Below are 25,035 nucleotides of genomic sequence, written 5' to 3'. Positions count from 1 at the left end.
CTAAGGTTCAAGACCATTTCAGAAGTTCCATGAAGGTTACAACTAATTTCGTAACACCATTAAAAGCATAAACTGCCTTTTCCCTTCATTCTCTCAAGTGTGCTCTAGAATTTTCCAGAGACTACACGATGTGTGATAAAGCAACAGACAGAATGCAAACATTTAGGAGCATCTAGCTGTCTCCTATTGAGCCAAACAAAAAAGACTTATAAAAATGTGAATCAATACCATTTCTTGCTAAATTTTTTTTAAAATACTTCTATTTTGAAAATGTTATTTATGTTAATATGTAAAATCTAGTATATTACTGTTGGTTTTAAATGAATTAACTTCTCAGTTTTATTACTGTTGGTTTTAAATGAATTAACTTCTCAGTTTTAATTTCTATTATAGCAAATAAGATATAATCCTCATAAACAAAAGCTCTTTGGAAAGGTCCTCAATAATTAACGTATAGTGGTTCCGAGACCAAAACATTTGAGAACGACTGTGCTATAAAATGTATGCTAAGACAAACTTTTAAAAGGGTAAGTAACAATTGAAAAAAAATAACAGAATCTTTACCTTGTTTCCTTTTCACCCATGATACATAATGACCTGACGAGCTAGATCGTCCCTGATGTGTTAGCACTGCTTGCAAATCATAGTATCCACAATTATTGGAGCCAATGTCTAATGAAAGATATAAATACAGTAATAATAGACAATGAATAATAACATGTACTTTCACAAGCTAGGTAATAAGCAAGAATAACTCTAAAGTTTAGCCTAGAGAAGTATTATTATTAGAATCCAGTAAGAAACTACTGTTCAAAGTTAAGGCTTCATGAAAGATGTTTTAAGAAGTATGATATCATTCATGAAAAAGTGACTTTTACTGTATGTCATATTAATGTAAATTATACTTCAAGATACATAACTTTAAAAAAAAAATGATATCTTTAAAAACAGATATGTGGCAAGACAGTAATTTTACCTTAAAAGAAATCGCACACACTACACCTCAATTGAAATGAAGATTTCACTTACCATCAGCAAAAGAAAAGGGCTCATACTGAACTTCTTTCTGGGGACTACTCTTTTTGTCAGTCTAAAAAAGAAAAATACTTAATTCTAAATCATGATATTGGAAATAAAATTTGCAATCTCAAAGAATACAAGTTTCCCCACTATCTGAAAGTAGAGCATTCCTATGAAAACATCATAAGCCAAATTGGCATAAAGCAAAGAGTATCCCCTTTTTGAAAATTCATGTTAACAGTATTGCGATTTTATGAAAAGAGAAAGACCTACATTAGTATGATAATTACTTTTCACATAAAAGCAAAAATCCTCTTCAGATTTCTTTCAGTTAGCAAAAACAGGTAGGTGTTTCATAAAAGCAAGGTGGCATACGTGGGCTTTCAAAAAGCAGGGGATACCTATATTCATTTCCACAAATGTTTACTGTCTACAATGCAAAGCACCAAGGCAAAAGACAAAATATGGTCTGCCTTACAAATTACTAAAATGATATAGCTATAGAGAACATGAAACTGTAAACCCAAAAGGCCCACACTTTAACAGTACGCAATCTTGTATGTATAGTCACTGACCCTCTGACTATAGTACCAACATTAAACCACTAAAGCTAGAGCATACCAGTGAATATAATAGTATGGATAAACAGTGTTCTAGGGGTAGAATAGGAAAATCCAATTCTATAATTTTACCAAAATACTACCAAAACACACAAGTGAAAACAACAACAACAAAAAAGAGCTGCCTCAAAAAAAGAGAAGCTGAATTACTGCAACTAATATTAAATCTGTTAAGCCATGGCCACCTACCACTTCAGCCCAAATAAACTGAAATATTTAATTCAGCAAACATTTACATATATTAAAAGAGGCATGATTTACTACTTTAGATAAGGCTCTTTAGTGGAAACTCCTCGCATCAACCCATTTCAGTGTGCAATATAAAAAAATTAAACAACTTATCTAGGTATATCGGCAAAGTTCTTGAAAACTACAATGGTAACAAAGACATGCAAGCAATTTGATAGCTAAAGTGACAAGTCAAAGGATCCCACAACAAAAAATGACAATTAGGTCAACCATTCCCTTTCATATACAATTGGCCCTTGAACAATGCAGGTTTGTACTGTGTGAGTCCACTTACCAGTTTTTTTCAACTGACCCACAAAGTTCAAACCCATGTTACTCAGTCAACTTGTGGTTGGGAATCCATGTATGTAGAGGACCAACATATAACATTTGGATTTTTGACTGCATGGACAGTCAGCACCCCAAAACCCAAAACCCAAAACCCAAAACCCCTGCACTGTTCGAGTCAACTGTATATAATGTAATAGCTATAGCAACCACAAAAAAAAGCTATACAAGGAAATATATTCAAATACAGTATAGATGAATCAAACTAGAATTCTAGAAAATGTTCAAGTAACCTACAAGAAGGCAAAAATGAGAAACAAAACAAAAAATACAATAGATTTAAACACTAACATATCAATAATTACATTAAATGTAAATGATCTAAATATACCAGTAAAAAGACAGAAGTTAACAGAGTGGATTAAAGAACATGACAAAACTATACACTGTCTATAAGAAACTCTCTTCGAATATAACAGTATGAGAAATTAAAAATAAAAGGATGAAAATATATCATGGAAACATTAACAAAAAGAAAGCAGCAGTGCCAAATTAATATCAGATAAAGTAGACTTCAGAGCAAAGAAATTTACCAAGAACAGGAATACTGAATAAAAGGGTCAGTCCGTCATGAAGACAAAGCAATCCTAAATGTGTATGCATCAAATAAAAGAGCTACAAAACATGCATAGCAAAAGCTGACAGAACTAAACAGAGAAACATACAGGTACACAATTTTAGTTGAAGACTTCACTCCTCTTCAACAAAGAACTAGACAGAAAAACAACAAGATTATAGAATAATGCAACATCATCATTAATCAACTGGATCTAATCAATATCTATAGAACATTCGACAACAGAACACACATTCTTTTCAAGTGCCCATGAAACATACACCGAGATAGATCACATCCTGAGCCATAAAGCAAACCTCAACAAATTTAAAGGAATATAACATAAGTATATTTTTTCACCACAATGGAATCAAACTAGAATCAGTAACAGAAAAAATAGAAAAACTTCCAAACATTTGGAAACTAAACAAGATACTTCTAAATAATACAAGGTCAGAGAAGCCTCAAGGGAAATTTTTTTAAAAAATACAAGGAACAGAATCAAAACGAAAACACAGTATAACAAAATTTATAGGATGGTGAAAGTACTGAGAAATTTACAGCCCTATATGCAAACACATAAAATTGATAAGCTAGATGAAATGGATCCATGAAAAAACTACTAAAATAAACCCAATGAATTACACATTTGAATAGCTCGTAAGTATAAAGTTGAATTTGTAATTTAAAAACTCCTGAAAAATAAATCTCCATGCCCTGATTGTTTCCCCAGACAATTCTATCAAGTCTGAAGAAAATTAACACCAATTCTACATAATCTCTTTCAAAAGAGAAAAGACGAAAAAAAAAAGAAACACCTAACAAACCAGTTCAGGAAAGTAAAAGATACAAGATCAATACAAAAATCAACTGCAACAAATTATCCAAAACTGAAATTAAGAAACGTCTTTTACAAAAAAAACAAAAAAGAATAAGATACTCAAGAATAAATTTAACCAAAGTACAAGACTTGTACACTGAAAACTATAAAACACTGTTGAAAACTTAAAGACCTAAATAAATAAAAAGACCTAACGAGTTCATGGATTTCAAGACTTAATACTATTAAAATGGCAATACTCCCCAAATTGACCTATAGATTGAATGCAATCCCTATCAAAATTCCAATTGTTTTTGAAAAAATGACAAATTGATCCTAAAATAAATACAGAAATACAAGGGACTCAGAAGAGCTGAAAAAAGAACAAAGTCGGAAGGCTCACACTTTGCTACTCTTCTGACTACTAAACGACACTAATCAAGACTGTGGTACTGGCTAAGGATAAATATTGATCAATGGAATAAAAATAGAGTCCAGAAATATAAGTCTATGATCAACTAACTGTCTACAAGAGTACCAAGACCATTCAACAGGCAAAGAATAGTGCTAGGACAACTAGATATTCGTATGTAATAGAATGAATTTAGACCTGTACACCTCATTCCATATACAAGCGTTAACCCAGAATGGATCAAAGACCTGAATGGAAGAAATAAAACTATAAAATTTGTAGGAAAAAACGTAGGCATAAATCTTCACAGGCTTTGACTAGGCAATGGTTTCTTAAGATAGGACACCAAAGGCAATCAAAAAGGGGAAAAAAGGCCAAATTACATCAAAATTAAAAACGTTCCCTCTGAAAAATACCCTGTTAAGAAGATGAAAAGACAAAGTTACAGGCTGGGATAAACTATTTGGCAACCATACATCTGACAAAGGACTAGTATCTAGAATATTAAAGAACTCTCAAAATTCAAGATCAGAAAAAAGAGCACAATCAGAAAATGGGCAGAAGACATGAAGAGACATTTCACCAAAGAGGATACACAAAGAGGATACACAAATGACAAATATACACATGTGTTCAACATCATTAGCCATTAGGGAAATGCGAATTAAAACCACAATGAGGCATCACTGCAAACCTATCCAAATGGCTAAAATAATCGTTAGTCACATTCTGAGGATGAGAACCTAAAATGGTACTGCCGCTATGGAAAACATCTGACAGTTCTTTAAAAAGCTAACTATACAACTACCATGCAATCTGGCAATTTACATGCCTGCATATTTATTCCAGAGAAATAAATATTTATGTTTACACTTAAACTGGTATGTGAATGATAACAGCAGCTTTATAAGACAAAACTGGAAACTATCCGTCCTTTAATGGGTGAATGGTTAAGCAAACTGTGGTATATCCACGTGGAATACTATTCAGCAATAAAAACAGAAGGAACTACTGCTATATGAAACAACCTGAATTAATCTCCAGAGAATTATGCTGGGGAGAAAAGTCAATCCCAAAAGGTTACATAATATATGATTCCATTTATATAACTTTCTTGAAATGAAAAAATTATAGAAATGGAGAATAGTGGTTGCTAGGAATTAAGGAGAAGGTAGGGGCAAAAAGAAAGTGGGTTTGGCTACAAAGGGGCAATATGAGCGATCTTTGTAGTGATGGAAATATACTATATCTAGATTGCATCAATGTCAGTATCCTGGTTTTGATACTGTATTATAGTTCTGCAAGATGTTACCACTAGAGAAAACTAGGTAAAAGGTACTAGGAATATCTTTCTATTATTTCTTATAACTGCATGTGAATTGAAAATTATCTCAAAATAGTTTAATTTTTTAAAAATTGCTTTATCTCTCATACACACACATGAACAGTAATCTGCAGAACTTAATTTTAAAACTCGATAGATTATATTACATGGAAAATCCTTCTAGTTACCAAGAAATATCTTTTTTCATTTTGAAGAAAAAATTCAACATATAATTCAACTGTACTTTATCTTAAGCTAAAATAATACAATTTGTTAAACATAGTTGCTACAGTTGTAATTTGGCAGTTATAAGTATACCAGCAGCACTTATTAAAAGATACAACTCGGTTGTCACAGTGAGCACAAATAAATCAATATTCTCTACCACCAATTCCACCTAAAAATGGAGAAAACTCCATGGCTTACAAAGAAAAAAATATAATATGCAGAAAATAGTAGGCAAGATTTTTACATGAAGTGCTTTGAGGAGATAAATACAAAAGGAAAATAAGCTGGAAATTACAGAAGAAAAGAAAATACAAATACGAAGCTATTCTACTATAAAGGACCCATTTATCATAACTAGAGTTCTTTTTTTAACACTAAAATACACCTAAAACTTCAAAGCTTTGCACCAGTATATGTGGGATTTGTATATGTGCTAAATAAATTACAGGTCCATCTATTTTTACTAATAAATTACCAATAGAAAGCAATTGTTAAAAACCGATTAGATATTAAAATTTTAAGATTAGAAAATCAGTAATTAAGAACCTACTGTCTTTGTCTGCTGATTCACTTTTTTATCTTCAAGATCCTTGAATTTTGATCGAAAAGACACCATTTTCTCCTGAAGTTCTGGTGTACATAGTTCATACACATCCAACATAAGAGGAAATTTAACATCCTATATACAAACCAAAAAGAAAAATAAACGTGTTAACAGGTTTATAAAGGCAGTTATTTAAAACATCCATCCCACATTATTCAAATAAAGTTGAAAATAAAATCTGTAAAAATCACTTGGAAATTTATACAGTTGAAAACATCATAGTGTTTACTTTTAATCTAACTAATCCTAACTTTAAGGTAAAAAAAGGGTTTTTTTTTTAACTTTTTTCCATTAAACATTTTAACCCATGAAACTAACCACAGAGGAGTTACCAAAATTTATACAACAAAAGAAGCATTTCAGAAACAGACCAGTTGTTGTTAAAATAATGGATACCTAAAACCAGTAGTAAAGTTAATTCAGAAATGGGATCGCTTATGATTCTTTTAAATTTTAAATACAATTTTACATAAAAATAAGTGATATATAAAGTTAACACTAGTAGATACTTCAACTACAGTTAACCTCATTTAACACTAATTATATTTGAAAATGTATTATGAATTTCAGCTTAAAAAGCTAGAATGATATATGCCTCCCCCAAGGATCACAGACTCTGGCTATGGATTGGAGCTACAGTACAATAAAAACAGCTATATCACAAGGCTAACACATCAAGAGATTACAATTTAAGTACTCTTTGGACACCAGAAAATTAACACTGTCTCCTTTCACCAAAAGAAGGGAACCGCCTAGAAACTACTGCATTGTGTTATACGGCACCCTAGCCCACCCCTATCTCCAAACCTACTAGAGATCAGCATCTGGAGTTGAGGATCTGTCTAGGGCAGTGTTTCCCGGGGAATGGAAGGCATCCATCAAAACTATCTGCAAATCTTTTATGAAGTGTAAAACCTCAGGCCCCATTTAAATCAGATGCTGGGAGCTGGGGAGAAGCTAGGCATGTGTATGATTTAAAATAAAAAGGACAACATATAATTCCAATACACACCTTCGTTAAGAACCACTTTTATAACATTAATAACTTCCCTATTTTCAACATATCAAAGAAAGTTTATCCCTAAAGGAATAAAGAAACCTACTCTAAATTAAGGATTGCCTTCAAAGAATAATGTTTTATTACACTGAAGAGTTCATTACTAACCTTAAGAACTTTAGCATTCACAGATTCTTTCTCTTTATAAAAAAATCGAACCATCTGAATAGTCAAGTAAGCAGGTAGCCGACTGATCTTGGACTACGGAGAGAAAATGGAAGAAAGAAATTCTATTACATGCAAATACCAAGTTCTTAATTCCTTGGTTTGGTAAAAACAAAGATGGCGCAACATTAACTAACTTGAAAACTTAACAAAATGGAATTCAATTTCAAAAGGAAAGCACAACTTACCGATTTGATGTACAAGGCATTTCTCTGCAATGTTGGAGACTGTTTGGTGATTTCTTCCTGAAGTCGCTAAAAAAACAGAAGACCAAATATCATTTAAAAAAATTTATTTTCTGCAATATAAATATGAATCACACCTTTTAAAAATTAACACTACTTAATAGACAATGTACAGTATATCAGTGGAGTTATACCAGTGAGAAATAATTTGAATGAAACAATGTTAGGTATTGAAATATTGTTCAGTCCTTAAAAATAAGCCATCAAAATTTTGTTTGAAGTTTTTAAATTATGACCCAAATGTTACTCAGATTCTGAGTTTATACTGCAGTTTATATAACATAAGAAAACCTTTTATGGCATTTCTCTACTTATGTTTTATTAGAATATTCATAGAGGAAAACTAAGAAAATGTAGGAAATCCTTGTTCTTTATTCTTTATGTATAAAAGACTTTCAGAACCAATCAAGTGTTAAATTTCAGAAAAGTCATAACAAAGAAAACCTGTTAATCTAACGCATGTGGGAAAGCCTTTGGCCATTTTACACATCTTAATGATCATGTCTGCCTTTCTCCTTCTTACAGTCTGTGTGACATTGGGCAAGACAGTTATCCCCTCTGGGCATCATCTGTAAATGGTGATAATAATACCTGTATTATAATGCTGTTGTTAGAATTACATGAATTAGTACATGCAGAAAACTTGGGAAACTATTTAGCATATATTCTATGTTCAATAAAGATTAGCTACTATTGCTAGTATCAAAAAAATTAGCACTACTGTGTTCTGCTTTGAGAACACATACAAGAAATCAGAATTAAAACAATTTACTGTTAATGGTTACTCTAAGCCTGTTACGCTTGTGTGAAATTTTTTTTTAATTTGATTTTTTAAAATTACTAATCACATTACAAAAGGAATCACTGTGGAGCTTTTAACACTTAATGAAGCTAATTCAGCAGCAAAGAGGTAAAGAAACGTGAAGCCAAACTACTTAATAATAATCAGAACAAATGTTGATAAAGTATGTAAAAAATTTACCAGGACAATAAATAAAAAATCTCATGAATACGTGTTTTTCAAGAAAGCATATCTGGTGCGATGTTATTCATCAGGTAAGCTATAGCTATGTACTATCACCAATCCACAATTATCTAGAAGTTGCAAGTATAGTTTTCCTGAAATTTTATAAAATTATGACAAAAAGATCATCCTGGAGAGTCCCTGCCAAACATTCCATTCCACACTCTCCAATTAACACTTATACTTCATGTTTTGATTTGTTACACGATTCTTGGTGGTTAGCTAGTATTTGTAATGCTTTTAAAATGAACTTCTCTCAAAAGCCATTATGCCTTACCACAACTCTCCTTGCAGTGTCACAGAGGAAAGAATATCACTATTTATTTTTCTGCTTAGTATATCTACATTTACTAACCCTTCCCCTAACCCATCTTATCCCAAACTGTAGATGCGAGATCCCTGACAACAAATTATCTTGTTTATCAATGTAATCCCTGCCCCAATTCACTGCCTACCCTTCAAGAGATGTGCATATTAAATTAACAAATTAACAAATATCAAATTAACAAATTAGCCAACAAAACCATTATATTTTACCAATCTGCTCATTAAAGTGCATTCTTTAGTATGGCATGGGAAAAAACAGTACTAACTGAATATAAGAGAAGTTCTGAATCTGGCTCTGCCACAAATCAAGTCAATTTAAACTCTAGGATCTCAACTGCAATACTAGGACAATGGCTAGAATGACCACATATGGCCTGACTGGCACAATACAATCCCAGTTTATATCTTATAATTACTAATGTACCCTCATTATAATACCCTGAGAGGCATTCCATAAGCCTCTGGACACATTTCAGTCAACCAATCAATATACAACCTTGTTTCATGTGTTTCTGTATAATGACACTTCACTTAACATACAGTGTTGATTTAACATGGAACTCACACACAACTACAATAAAACTCATCCCTGAATAAAGCTTATCTAAGAAATTTTATTTTCCCCGCAAGGTATATCAGAGCCCTCTTCTGTTTAAAACACTAGGCAGCACTCCAGCACTATGACTAAAGGCCATTTTAAACAGCAAAATAATCAACAAGCAAAAAAAATGCAAAAAATGTAGCACTAGAATGACTGCAAAAAGACACTTGTTTATAGTATGAGCTGAGGCACCACCTTTCTGGACCTCAGGTGGGACAGTGTGTGCCAGGAGACTCAAATTTTTTGCCACTCTGGGCATGTCTTTAAATGACCATGAAAACACCACAAATACTGATGCTGGGGTTACAAATAAATTTTAGCAAGTGCAAATATGGAATCTGCAAATAATGAAGATCAACTCTAATTGTTCTTACCAATTTAAGTCCTGTAAAAAGATACTTGACTTCTTGATTGATAAAACAGCTAAGCTGAAGTTGATTTTCCTTCCCTTTAGTGACTTCTTCTTCTTCAGATTCTGTACATTTCATGCTTTGCAAAATAAGGAATATGCTAACAGGCACTCAATTTATTACATCATCTTGAATAAGTTGTCCTAATGCTAAAAGAATTAGTAGCTTCATGCAATAGTATTTAAAACATGTTGGTCTCCTAATATTTATTTCAACATACTTAAAAATGCTTATTCACTTAACAATACTTAGCAATGAAATGTATGTAAAAGAATAAACTCTAAGTTGTCATTTATACAGCCTTAAAATGGTGTTAATAACCCATAGATACATAAACAGGAATCTTTTCTAAATTTCTACTGATCACCTAGAAAATAGTACTCCCCTAAATCCTGGTTTGATGAACTGGTTCAATCTCATGAATAGAACTGATATATTGAATTTCATACAATTTAAAATTAATTCTCTATGAGGCAAATTAATGAGGTAGACTCTCCTAAAGATGTTCACAGGAAAAAATAATGAATACCCTTAAAGTGTACATTTACCTAAACTTCACGATCACTCCAATGGGTACGTTTTTCCAAATTTCTAATTTCCATGATATTTTTTTAGACATAAAAACTTCTGAAGAATTTTTCTTCATACCCCAATATACAACCATACCCTTCATACTCCAATCAGTCAAGGCTCTTTATACCAATACATTTGTAATAAGTTATGAGTTTATATAAATCTTGGCTCATAAGGATACGTAGTTTCAAACTCAACCCCGAAGAACTGATCAATTAAACTTTTCTTTTTAGAAGGCGTCACTGCTGATGCAGATGAAGAATCTGTCTGCAAAAATTAAAACAAAAACTCAAATTTTACTTTACATAGATAATAATGTATATTTCTTCCAAACAATCCAGTTTAGCAATACATATTTAAGCTTTCTAAAATGTAATCCCTTTCTGTATAATTCTTCTACTGTTCAAAAATCATTACCAAAAGACTATAAATGTTCAATAACATCATTTGAGTTTAATAAAAATACATTGAATCCAAGTGTGAAATGCAAGCTTTCAAATCAGAACTATGGATTAAGCATCTAAAGTATTTAAGTATATGTCCATCTACTAAGATGAATTAATTTCAAGCTTTTGGGGTGGTGTGAATCAAGGTAAAATGAAAATCTATAATCACAAATATATTTCAGTTACCTCTTTAACAGCATCATCCTCGATGGCTTCCAATTTCTGTTGCAAAACTCGCATCATTTGTATCCAACATTCATTAGCATCCTATTAATTTTAAAATGACATGGTAAGTACTCCTGGCTGTGACTGTTTGGTTTATAGAATCCTTCCAAAATAATTCATTTCCTGAGGAAAGGGGAAGGGTTTCCCCTGCCCCCCTTTAAAATATTAAGCCAAATTAGATATCTTCCAAACAATAAAAAATTTCAAAATAATTTATTCAAGAGATGTTTACTGAGCTTCTAATTATGCTAAACATTTACTGTTCTGGACACTAGGAATACATAGCAGTAAACAAAACAGAAAAAGTCCTAATGGAGAACACAGATAAATGAAATATAAATTCAAGAGAAGGATTATAAAGAAAAAAAGGCAATCTGGGAGTGGAAAGTGATTAGGGGAAGGAAAGTGTGTTATCTCAATAGGAAAGCCTCTCTGATGCCTTGACATCAGAGCCATGAGACCTGAACGAGGTGAAGAGAAAAGCCACACATTTATCTGAGAGCTAAAGGAATAAGAGCAAAGGCCCTATAGAAAAAGGATACATGGAAAGTTTAAAAAATAGCAAGGAAGCCAGTGTATCTGGAGATAAGTGAGCAAGCGGGAGAGTGGCATATGATGAGTTCACAGATAGCCAGAGACTAGATTATTTAGGATTATTCAGGAGATTATTTAAGGATAGAAAATTACTAGGAAGCACTGAACAAGGGATCGACAGAATCTTATTTACATTTTAAAAAGGACTCTGGGGGCTGTATATAGAATCTGCAGAGGGACAAGAGCAGAAGCAAGATGGTCAGGCAAGAGGTAATAGTGGTGTGAATGAGAATGGACTGATATTTATTATTGCGAAATATACTCCAGTAAGTGTGGTAAGTTTAGGAAACCTAAGTTTTACATTTACAAAATGAAAACCATGAACTTTGCCCTGATTACCTGTTGAAGATATTGTCCTTGTTCACCCTTCTCTGCAAACTGTGGAAAAGCCATGTGCAAAAACTGCAGTAGAATAATAGGTGGAATACTAGAAGAAGTTTTATCCATGGACTCAAACAAATCTCTAAGGGCTTAAAAACAAAACAAACTACTTCAGTAAAATAGTGCCATATTTAATACATGCTACTGTAAATTAAATCTCAATTAATATAAACAAAAAACTACTTATAACAATTTTTAAGTATATCGATTCCTTTTGCAATTGTTGAATTCCTAATAAGAAACAGATTTGTTTTTAAATCTTGAAGAACTCACCAGAAGATTTTACAACGCAATCTCTAGCTATAAACAACTTCTGAGCCCTGACCCTCTCTTTCCTTCCCAGCCTTTGTCTTCCCAAACAAATCAGTGTATATTCATCAAAACTGAGAACACAAAACCTCTGTCTAGGGGTCAAATGGCGTGTTACTGTTCTGCCACCATGCCATTCTGAAGCCATCAGGTCACCACTCTCAGCTCACCTCCTTTAAGCTCATACTTGGTTCCCATCTAATGAACTCCTAAATATTGAAATCTGGTTCCTGATTCTACTTGAACAGCCAAGAACCAAAAGTAATTTGCCTTCTTCAAAATCTTTCCTCTGCTTTTCCTCTCTCAATATCATAATCCATAGTCATGGACTCAGCCCTGCTCTTGGGAGTTCAGAATACTTTTCCTCTGCTGACTGTCTAGTTATCACACCTTGCCCTTACTGCATAAACAGCAAAACTCTAATTTAGTTTATCTTGACTTGTTTTGTTAACTAAGATGTAAAATGTTATCTATCATTTTTCTACAAAATTAAACCCAGCAAATACTCCAAGATCTCAGCAAAGCAAGTACTAAAATAAAACCTATATTAAAAAAATAATAAAATAAAATATTGGAGGAAGGGCTGAACTTTAAGCACTACCACCAAGATAATTATTTTTTAAATGAAAAAAAAAAAAAATAAGCCTAAACTGTAATAACACTTTATAAAGTACATGCTACCCAAAAGGAAAAGATGATTTAAGATTTAATATATACCACGAACAAAGGATCTCGAAGTATTTCATTAGTTTGAAAAAAGGTCAAAAACACACTACACATTAAAAGAGACCCATGAGACATAACAACTAAATGCAATGTGATCCTAAACTGACCCTGATGCAAAAAAGAAAAACAACTTTACAATGAGCAACGTTGGCAAAATTTAAATAAAATCTGTATTTTAGAGTAGTATGTCAGTGTTAAACTCCCACATTTTGAAAAATGATAATTGTCCTGTGGTTACAAATGTCCTCCCTCTTAAGAAATACTGAAGAATTCTGCAGTAAAAAGACATGTCTGCAACTTACTCTCAAGTGGTTCATAAAAAAAGAACACGCATTATAGAGGATGAACCAAAATATAGATGTGACCCAAAATTAGTAATTGCTGAATTCTTGTAACTTTTCTGTAAATTTAAATTTAGTTCACAATAAAAAAGTTTAAAAAGTCAAGAACAGTATGTTTCATCCCCTCAATACTACAAGCCTTCTATGACACTGAAGTCGTTAAAATTCTCAGTTACTGCAGATGTAGGTGATCACATTTCCTCATTAAAAACTTCAACAAAAAAGTTTACTCTTAGGAAAAAAGGTTACAGGAAAATCTACCTCTGAATGACACAAAGAAACCTACTATTTACAATATCAAAAATTAATGGTCAACCACAATGAGATACTTCACATCCCTAGAATGGCTATAATCAAAGACAAATAATACCAAGTGTTAGCAAGAATATGGAGAAATTGGAACCCTCATATTTGCTGGGAAGAATGTAGAAGTATGCAGGTGCTTTTGGAAAACAGGCTGGCAGTTCCTCAAAAAGTTAAATATAGTTACCACATAACCCAGCAATTCCACTCCTAGATATTTACTCAAGAGAAATGGCGACATATGTCCATGCAAAGCCTTATATACAAACATTTAGCTAAATTTATAATAATTAAAAAGTGGAAACCACCCAAATGTCTTTCAATGTTGAAAGGATAAACAAAATATTACATCCATACAATGGAGTCTTATTCAGCTATAAATGGAATGAAGTACTAATACATGCTATAATGCAGATGAACCTTGAAAACATTCTAAGTGAAAGAAGCCAGTCAAAAGAGACCACATATTGTATAATTCCATTTACATCAAAAATCCAGAATGGGCAAATCTATAGAGGCTACAGGGAAAATAGGATGACTGCTAAATGTTAAGAGTTTCTTTTCTGAGTGTTGAAAATGCTCTAAAATTGATTGTGGTGATGGTTGTACAACTCTGAATATACTAAAAAACAATGGACTGTCCACTTTAAACAGGTGAACTGTATGGTGTGTGAATTAAATCTCGAAAAAAGCTGTTACCAAAAAAAAAAAAACCCCGCAACTATAAAAACCTATCAACTTAGCCCAATGATTTAAGAGAGTGCGCATTTGTAAAACTGTCCCAAAATGAGGTAAGGGATACATGGTCTCATGTAATGAAGAAATAAGTTATTTCTCTCCTTTAAGAATTCCTACTTCTCATTCTTCATACACTACTTCCTTACACTAAGACTCTCTTTTGTAAGGGTCATATCAACTATAACGAAACCTACCTCTGGATATCCCCAAGAATATACTTTACAAATAGATCCTAAAGCCAAAATTATAATTTAATCCAAAATATCCGAACACTTTTTCAAAATGATAGACATCACTAGTTTATAATTTGGGTAATAAAATATGTCCCAAGTTGTTTAAGTATTCCAATTTTAATGAGATAATATTTTACAAAACACATTTTGTAAACTGAAAAGTACTAAACAAACTGTGAGTGAAAATAACATTTATTAAATACTATACTCCTTCTCAAAAAGTAGTAAGCATATTTAAGATACCGACCTGCAGTAATATACTGCGCTGAAGCCATTTCCCCTGAAGCTCTCAAGGCACCGGCATACCTAGGGACAGTAAGGCAGAATTAAATAGGATCCAAGTCATTCTGAAACTCAAATGAGAAGAAATCAGTTAAAAGGACTTAATTATGACACTCTCAACTGCAAGTTTCTCAAAGGTGTTCCCACCTTTCTATTTTCTTACATTCTGGTCTTGTTTCTGTAAGCATCATATGGGCAAAAAAGGAGTGCTTAGAAAAAAGGGAATTTAAATGAATGAAGCCTACTTTAAATTCCTTCCCTTTGTCTAACTCATCTATACCAAACATTTTCTGAAAATAATGTAAAACACAAAAGTACATATTATTACAAAGAAAACAAAATATAAATATATAAAGAATACTTACAACTGAATTAAAAAAAAGACAAACCATTTAAAACATAGGCAAAGGATTTGATCAGACATTTCTCCAAAGATATACAAATGCCCAATAAATACATGAAAAAATGCTCAATATCACTAGTTATTAGGTAAATGCAAATGAGAACAATGAGATACCATTTCACCCTCAAGATGGCTGTAATCAAAGACATATAATAATAAAATCTGCATAGATATGGAGAAATTGAAACTCACATTGCTGGTGAGAATGTAAAAATGGTGTAAAATGTAAAACCACTTTGGAAAAGTTTGACAGTTCCTCAAAATGTTGTTTAACAGAGTTATATATCCAAGCAATCCACTCATAAGAGAAATGAAAACTCATTTGCACAACTTACGCTTGAATGTTCAGCATTATTTGTAATAGCTAAAAAATGGAAACAATCCAAATAACCATCAGATGATGAATGGATAAACAAAATGTGGTATAGCCATATAATGGAATTTTATTCAGCCATTAAAGGAATAAAGTACTGATACATGGCATAACATGAATGAATCTACAAAGTAATATGCTGAGTAAAAAAAGCCAGTCACCAGAAAAACCACATTATTATATGACTCCATTTATATGAAATGTCCAGAACAGGCAAATCTATAAGACGAACAGTAGATTAATAGTTGCCTAGAGCTGCAGGCAGGAAGAGTGACTGCTAATGAGTAGAGATTTCTCTTGGGGGGGCAATATTCTAAAATTAGATTTGGTGATGGTTCCACAATCTTGTGAATATAATAAAGAACATTTAATTGAACACGTTAAAAGAATGAATTGTACGATAAACGAACTATAGCTCAAAAAGCTGCTAAAAACATATGTATACAAAACAACACTGCTCAACCAAATGTGAAATTCCCTTATCCAAAGAAGACTTTTATCTCATTTGTCTTACCTTTTAAGGGCATCTTTGAGTTCAGGCACAGAACGAATACACTGAACTGTAGCATTCATGTAACAAGTGTTACCGAGGTTTGTCAATCCACATGGTAATTCCATCTAAGAAGGAAAAGAATTAAATCGTTTTTACAAAAGACGTAGCATATATAAATCACTAAAGTTTACCCATTGAAACGAGTATAATTTATCAACTCATACCAATTTTTATTCCACCTTCACCCTAAAGTAACGTCTTTTATTTCTCCAACAAAAATTTTTACTTGCTTCTTACTGTCAATCATTGTTTTAATTCCTTTCTTGCCCCCTTTCTGATACAGTCAGTCTTGTCCCTTTCGCAGGCTTATCATTAGAACATGGCAACAAAATATACACAGGAAGACTTCAAAAAAATGAATGGTACTATATAAATACTGGGTGGTAAAAATAACATTTAGAAACCAACGCTGCATTTAAATTAAGGATAAACAGTATGTATTTTCAACATGAAAGGTTTTAAAAATATAAATATCCCAGCATTTAAACTAGTTAACTACTTTGAGCCTATTTTACCATAAAAATAATAAACATTTAAATGTGCTGACTATCTAAGACATACTACAGCTATTAATTGACTTTATAATGAATTATCCAATCTGAGGACTCCTTAAGCCAATCTCAAACTGCCTAAAACATACATCTTGATGCCTAAAACATAAACTATTAAATCTTCAAAAACATTCAGATGCTACTTTCTGAAAGACACCTTAGTAACCGTACTTCTGAAAAATAGTGATCAAATATATAAAATGCAGTGTGTCTTACAGCAGATGCTAACTGCTCTTCTGTCATATCTTCTACGAAGACAGTTTTAGCTGAGGGTTCCTCAGGAAGAGCATCTGCTGATCCCATCATTAGTAGAGTCATTCCCTGTTTAAAAAAATTTAATTTCATGAAAATGCTCAAAAGTTGACCATTTTAATGTGTGATGAAAGAAGTCAGACATAGAAAACACATATTGCATGCTTCTATTTTCCAGAAAAGGTAAACCCATAGAGACACAAAATAGATTAGCAGTTGCTAGGGCTAAAGGTGTGAAGGAGTGACTTTAAACTGACATGTTTCTTTCAGGGTAATAGAAATGTTCCAAAATTAGATTGTGGTGAAGGTTTTGCAACTCCGTAACTATATTAAAAATCATTGAATTGTTTTTTTAAAAAAGTATTAAAATGGCTACTTCAGGCCAGAAGTAACCTGCTTATCTGCAAAGTGGCTGGAGTAACTTTTTAAAGTGGTGGCAGGTCTATATCTTCATTGTGGTAATTACATGACTATACAAAAAATTAACCTAATTCGTCAAACTATAAACTAAAAAAGGTAAATTTTAAATTACATAAATTACACAGCAATAAAGCTAAGGGGAAAAAACAAATATTGCCATAATATAAAGTTGAGAATGTTTACAATATTGGAGAGGAGGGGATTCTTCAAATGATCATTAACATTTAGTGGCATAATTTATTCCCATAATAAACTAGCACTGATAAGAATCTTTCTGTGAATGTCTAGTATGTAACTAACAATGATTTACATTTGAATAGAAATATTTTGAGAATACTGAAATCTTCATTATTAGAAAACATGAAACTGGACAAAAATAAGTTCAAAATATCCAATTTTATAATTCTATTCAACACTAACCTAAGGGAATATTTATATTCAATACATAGGTAACATTCCATACAACAGAAGAATAAGGAAGATACTGTCACCCTAAATCCCATAATCCTGAAATGTGAACATTTTACTCAATGTCTTAACTGGAAGACATAAACACATGAAACAAACAAAAAAGGCAGGGAGGTTTAAAAAAAAAAAAAAACCTAGAGTAGAGGTTTTAAAAAAAAGAGAAGATAAAAATATCTAGATGAGGATTAAAATTAGGAAATTAATAAGGTTAACGAATTCATATCTTAGAGAACCTATGTTGCAATCCAGTAACCTTCATTCTATCTCCTGTTATTTTTACATAAACTTTCTATAAGATAATGGCAAAGCCAAGCCATCACTAAAGAATCTTTTTCCAAAGACAATTGTCTCAGGAAAACTGAATATTTCAAAAAATATACTAGCAATAATCACTTAGAAAATATAAAAGAAAGAATACAAATAAATATCTGTGAGTAAACATAATAAAATAGGTAATGAGAAAATTATAAAGTTTTACTTAGGAATATTAAAAAAAACACCTAAATAAATTGAAGGACGTAACAGGTTTCTTAACTGAAAAAATTACTGTAAAGATGTGATTCCAAATTATTATGTAAATTTAATAAAGTTCCTTTTTAAAACTTTACAAAATGATTCATTCATGTAATAAATTCATACCCATGAAAATAGCTAAGAAATTTCTGAAAAAGAATAAAGATCAAAACAATGCCATTTATAATTAAGAAAATAGATTTTACAATGAAGAATGTTGAGGTAAAGCAGATAATTTAGAAAAAAAATACTATAAGTTCTCCACCTCATGGCATGTCATACCCAAAATGAATTACAAATTGAAGATTCACATGTAAAAATATGAAACAACTACAAAACATGTAAGCGAATCAAAAAATGCTTGCCATGTTAGAATGTTTTCTTAAATTGACATAAAAGATCAAAGGATTGATGTCACTAACTATATAAATCTTTAAAACTTCCATAAAACATTACCATAAGGGACAAACTAGAAAATAGAATTACACTATATAAGCACCTAAAAAACATCAATAAGGCAAATACACAATAGAAAAATGGGGGGAAAAAATGGGCAAAAGAGATAACTAGAAAACAAAAAAAGTTTTTTAAAATTAAGCAAGCTTCTACTTTCAGAAACTAGAACATGTATACATTAAAACCAAAGTAAAAGGAGGAAATTAAAGCAGAGAGGAAATCAATAAAATAATAAATGAACAAGCAAAACTTATTCTTTGGGGGGGGGGGGAATCGATGAAATTAACGAACCTCAGAAATCGCAATTTGCTAACAGGAGGGAAAAAAAGAGCAAGAGAAAACACCACTACAGATTCTAGAATTAAAGAGTATGTTATGCCATCAAATGAACTATCTAAATGGACCAAGTCTTTAAAAGATGCAAATTACCAAAACTGATGCAAAAGCAAATATAATATCTGAATGGTCCTACATTTATTAAAGACGCTAAATTCTTAATTAAAAGTCTTCCTCCACAAAGAAAGCTCCAAGCCTAGGGGGCTTCACTGGAGAATTATACAAAACATTTAAAGGAAAAAAAAAAAAACAACACAAACTCTTTCAGAAAAGAGGGAAGGTGAGGATGCTTTCTAACACACTTTACAAGGCTAGCATTACAGTGATAGCAAAATCAGACAAAGACAATTCAAGAAAACTACAAACCAGCATCTCTCATGAAAAGAGACATAAATATCCTTAACAAAATACTACCAAATGGAATCTGGCAATATAAAAAAAGGAAGATGCATAACGACAAAGTAGGGTTCACTCCAAGAATATAAAGTTGGTTTACTATTCAAAAAAGTCACTGTAGTTCACACTGATGAAAGGATTAAAAACAAATGATCATTTCAATAGATAAACCTCCAGCTAAGACTGGAGACTTTCCTAAGATCGAAAAAATGCAATGTTTACTATCAACCACTTCACTCAAAATTGTACTGAAAATCCTAACCAGTGCAATATAGCAAGGAAAAAAGAGAAAGAAAAAGCATAGAAGTTGAAAAATAAAAAATAAAACCATTCTTAAATGTAGAAGACATAATTGTATACCTATATTATACTACGACATTAATAAGTAAAATCAGCAAAGGCACAGGCAACAAGGTCAATATATGATAATTCTACTTTCATATGCCAGTAAAGTAAGGCAATAAAAAGAAATAGAAGCCATAAAGGTTAGAAAAGAATTAAAACCGCCTCTATTTGCAGATAACATACTTATAAACATAGAAAACCAAATGGAATCTGGAAAAAAGAAAAAAAAAAAAAAACTACTGCAACTATTAAGTGAATTTAGTAAGGTCACAAAATGAAAATAAACTATTTTTATAATCTGGCCATAAACACTGGAAAACAATTTTTTTAATATTTTCAACAGCCAAGAAACATTAAATTCCACAAACCTAACAATAACCATACAAGATCTCTAAACAGAACTGAAAAACTATAAAACTATAAAAAACTCTGCTAAGAAACTATAAAGAACTAAATAAATGGAGAGGTACACCATATCTAAGGATTTTAATATTCAATAGTGTTAAGATGTTCATTCTCCCCAAACTGAACTAGAGTCAAAGCAATCTCAAAAAAAATTCCAGGAGTGTACTTATTGAAACTGAAAGACTTATTCTAAAATGATATGGAAATGCAGAAGACCTAAAATAGCCTTGAAGAAGAAAAAGTTGGAGAACTCTACACTATCTTATGTCAAGACTTATTATAAAGCTTTAGTAATCATGACCATGTAGTACTAGTATAAGTTTAAACAAATATATCAATGAAACGAAAATCCAAAAATACACCTATAATCAATTTTCAAGAAAGACTGCAACACAAGTCAATGGTAAAAGGAAAGTATTTTCAACAGATGGTGTTGGAACAACTGGATATACATATGAAAGAAAAGCATCTGGAATATATTTTGGTGTATTAGGAAACTGCATTATAATAAGTGTTCTTAGGATAATACTTACATTTTTTATTTTGATGTTTCCCCAATCATCATCCTGTTTTAAAGACAAATAAAGAAAAACATTTTAACCACCCTGTATAATCCATGAATAATCTAATAACTAATCTTAAGCTACTTCAAAATAACTTTGTCATATTTAAAATTATAATCAAAGTATTTAAAAAACAAAAAGCACACGCAGTCCTATAGACAGTAAATCTAACAATTGTTTAACCTACATAAAATGACAATCTAAAAGACAGTAAACTTGGCAGCACCAAAAATACTATAAAAAACGATTGATGACAACAGACTGATGCTAATTTTTTGCATGCTTATTGCTTGTTTGGAACCAGCAGAGTTAATAACTAGCTTATGTGACAAGAATGAAGAGTAACTTATGAAATAAGGTCTACATAATTAGGATAATTACATAATTTATCACCCAAATTTATCATTCCAAATCAGGAATCTTAAGAAAGTATTATTAAAAAGTATACCAGGAGAGTAAACAGTACTACCTGAAGCAAACTAACCCTTAATAATACTTGCCCTGTCCACAAATGTTTCTCAAGTACTAAATTTCACATCTATGAAGCAATTAATAAGTAGTTTTACTTCAATATGTTCAATTAAATCAAGATTTTTTTTAATGCCATGATTGGTCCACAGATATTTTGGCCTACTGAAGCTAAGCCCCTCCTTTCACCGAATAAAGTCAATTCCATATTACTCCTTTCTTTTTGCTGAAGGTACTAGGCACTCAATATGCTTCCTTTTGGTGGTGCCACTAATTATCTCTCTGGACACCCTGTTTCAAAGTAGAACTTCATAAAGACTCTTCTCAGTATAAGGGCTATTACTACTAACAATAAGTAATGATAACTATATACATCCCCTCAGAGACTTACTTATCCGAGGTCACAATAACTGGGAAATGAACCCAGATCTGCTTGACAAGTAAATCACATGCTCTTCTGCTGTCTTACTGTATGTTACCTAAATCTCTCTGCTGCTCAGTTTTCTGATTTATAAAATATATAAAATACATTTATTTTCATCATTTTTAAAATACATACAGTTGAGAATTAAAGAAAAAAAAGAAAAGCCTGGCACAAAATATGTATTCAATAAGTGGTAGCCATTAGTAGTAATTTCATTTAATTAGTATTTTTCTATAATTCTCCACAGTACACTATCAACATAGGCATACTTCGTTTTGTGCTTTGCTTTATTGAGTTTTGCACGTTTAACGTTATTTTTATAAGACGTTCCACCAGCAAAAAGATGACTCGCTGAAGTCTCAGATAATGGTTAGCAATTTTTGGCAATAAGGAATTTTTTAATTAAGGTACGTACATTGTTTCTTAGACATACTGGTATTGCACTTTCTATAGTATATTATAAACATAACTTTTATATACACTGGAAAAACAAAATACCTATGTGACTTGCTTCATTGCAATATTTGCTTTAGATCTGCTTTATTGAGGTGGTGTGGAACAGAATCTGCCATATCTTTGAGGTATGCCCATACACAGCTCAGCACAAGTTCACTAATGAACAAAAGATCATACAACAACTTGGAGGGAAAACAATGTTTCTTCACCAACATCTGTTGTACTGCTTAGCTGACCAGGCGTAGCCAGCCCTTTAGCATTTCACATCTAACTCTTCAAGAAAGTAGTTTTTAAAAAGTAGACATATAATATTGCAAACAAGAATAAATATAATACCTTCACATCTTTTTTGTGGCCCTTCATCAATGATGCTGGTAAAGCTTGGACTCTTAACTGTAGTCAAAGGGATCATCCCAAGGGAACTAAAGGAAAAATTAAGTTCCCTGTCTTTTTAAACAAAAAAAAATTTTTTTCTCCCATCTACAGATAGGTGTTAGATAGTGATTACTCTTAAGAGAGATGGGCTCTTTTTTAATGCGTAGATTGCAAGAAAAGCCAAAGGAAAAAATTAACAGTTTTCCAGTATTCCAGAACCGGGCTTTGGTAAAGATGTTGAAATACTTTGAATTTCAACATTCAAATGCATGTACAAAAATACATTTTGTAGATCTTGTTTGAAAAAAACATATCTACCATATTGTTCCATATTTTTAACAAAAATAAAATTTTCCACCCCATAAGGAATTACTAATAAAATACAAATAGAATTTTATAGCCTAAACGAAATACTTTTAACATACTCATAGGAAAAAAATTCAAACAACACAAATAAAGAGAAGTACCCCACTCCCTTGACCACCAGAGGTAGTCACTGATAACAGTGCATTTTATTATTATTATTTTTGAGATGGTGCATTTTAAAAGAAAAAATTTAATGATGGTTTTATAAAGGTGTTTGAAATAGCTACATACTCCTTACACTAACATGAATAAAACATTTTAATTTCATAACTATGTACTTTCACCAAATAAAAAATACCTCAAATGCTACATTTTCTGGTGTTAATTATTTTCACTAATTACATAATAACAGTATAATGAAAATACGGACTAAGTTTTACCTTCAGTGTTCCTCCTTTGACCATAACTTTCTGTCTGGCCGGCTGCACTCCAGTCAATGCAAAAAGCTGAGCCTTGAACACCATTGGAGGTTCATCAGTATTCAATTCTACACCTTCAAATTTCTCTTTTCCCCACTTCACAGTAACTGCAAACAAAATCATAATTTTTCTTTTCATTTACAAAAGAACAAGACTTATTCAGAAGATCCTTAGGGGACCTATCAGGCTAGTTCTTGAAAGCCAAACCATGCCATTCATCTTTTAATGTTCATAATGCCTACACCTAATCAGGAGTACTTGAATACAGTAGGTCCTGTATAAAATTTAACTGGATTTAATCCAAATTCTCATTTGATAAGTAAGGAAATTGACATTTAAGAGAAGTTGGTTGATTTAATAATGTCGAAGAACTAGTTAGTAAATATTTAAGTCTTCTTAATCCAACTCTAATAACCTGCAAAATATCATGACACTGAAATATTTCCCAGAATAAGGTTCATAGACTTCAAAGTTGTTTACTTAAGTAATCATTAAAATCAATACATACTGCTGGAATAAAAAGGAGAAAGTTTTTAGACAGGTAATTTGAGAGGAAAAAATTATTGAGAGACTAAAGCATATTTAAAACAGGTTAAGGAATACAGATTCTGGATTATAAAATTTGAAAGGTGTGGTTCCTGCACAAGAGGTGATCAAATACCAGGAAGAATCCAAAGATATAACTAAATCAGTAAAAAATATAGAAATCCTACTTCACAGACATTCAAATAGCTATTACAAAAAGAAAGAAAAAAAAAGTTAAATGTTGGCGAGGATGTGGTGAAATTGGAACTCTTGTGTATTGCTAATGGGAACCTAAAATGGTTCAGCCACTGTAGAAAAAAGTATGGCAGATCTTCCAAAAATTAAACAGAATTACCACATGATCCAGCAACTCTACTTCTAAGTATACACCCAAAAGCATGGAAAGCAAGGACTCAAACTGGTAATTGTATACCTATGTTCATAACAGCATTATTCATAATAGCCTAAAGATGGGAGCAACCCAAGTGTCAACAGATGAATGAGTAAACAAAAAGTGGCACATATACAATGGATATTATTCACCCTTAAAAAGTAATGAAATACTTACACATGCTACAACATGGATGCACCTTGGAGACATACTAAGCAAAATGAGCCAGATACAAAAGGACAAATTTGTATGATCCCACTTCTAAGAGGTACCTAGAGTAGTCAAATTCATGGAGGCAGAAAGTAGAATGGTGGTTGCCAGGAGGCTGGGGGGAAGTGGAAATGGGGAGTTACTGTTCTATGGGAACAGAGTTTCAGTTTAGAAACATGAAAAAGTTTGGGAGGTGGATGGTGATAATGGCTGCACGACAATGTAAA

At 31.9% G+C, this 25,035-nt stretch overlaps 1 protein-coding gene across 3 annotated transcripts in view; it reads right to left on the bottom strand.

Moving 5' to 3' along the window:
* USP14 (ubiquitin specific peptidase 14) overlaps positions 1-25,035 on the bottom strand; it is a 30,931-nt gene that overhangs the window by 3,170 nt on the left and 2,726 nt on the right. For 2 of the 3 annotated variants that reach the window (XM_011360466.2, XM_023530835.1), the window contains exons 2-15: positions 23,644-23,789; positions 21,145-21,177; positions 17,237-17,341; positions 16,431-16,534; positions 15,106-15,164; positions 12,167-12,297; positions 11,195-11,275; positions 10,744-10,829; positions 9,954-10,068; positions 7,571-7,636; positions 7,326-7,418; positions 6,107-6,235; positions 1,030-1,090; positions 565-672 (exon numbers count right to left, since the gene is read on the bottom strand). In XM_011360466.2, coding sequence (XP_011358768.1) covers positions 565-672; positions 1,030-1,090; positions 6,107-6,235; positions 7,326-7,418; positions 7,571-7,636; positions 9,954-10,068; positions 10,744-10,829; positions 11,195-11,275; positions 12,167-12,297; positions 15,106-15,164; positions 16,431-16,534; positions 17,237-17,341; positions 21,145-21,177; positions 23,644-23,789 — 1,317 coding nt within the window. Of the gene's footprint in view, positions 1-564; positions 673-1,029; positions 1,091-6,106; positions 6,236-7,325; positions 7,419-7,570; positions 7,637-9,953; positions 10,069-10,743; positions 10,830-11,194; positions 11,276-12,166; positions 12,298-15,105; positions 15,165-16,430; positions 16,535-17,236; positions 17,342-21,144; positions 21,178-23,643; positions 23,821-25,035 lie in introns of those variants that run through there. The other variant, XM_023530834.1, reaches the window with a different exon arrangement.

Source organism: Pteropus vampyrus, unplaced genomic scaffold (genome assembly GCF_000151845.1).
Source record: "Pteropus vampyrus isolate Shadow unplaced genomic scaffold, Pvam_2.0 Scaffold55, whole genome shotgun sequence".
Lineage (NCBI taxonomy): Eukaryota > Metazoa > Chordata > Mammalia > Chiroptera > Pteropodidae > Pteropus > Pteropus vampyrus.
Note: the sequence above shows the minus strand (reverse complement) of the source record. Positions and strands in the feature narration are given on the sequence as shown.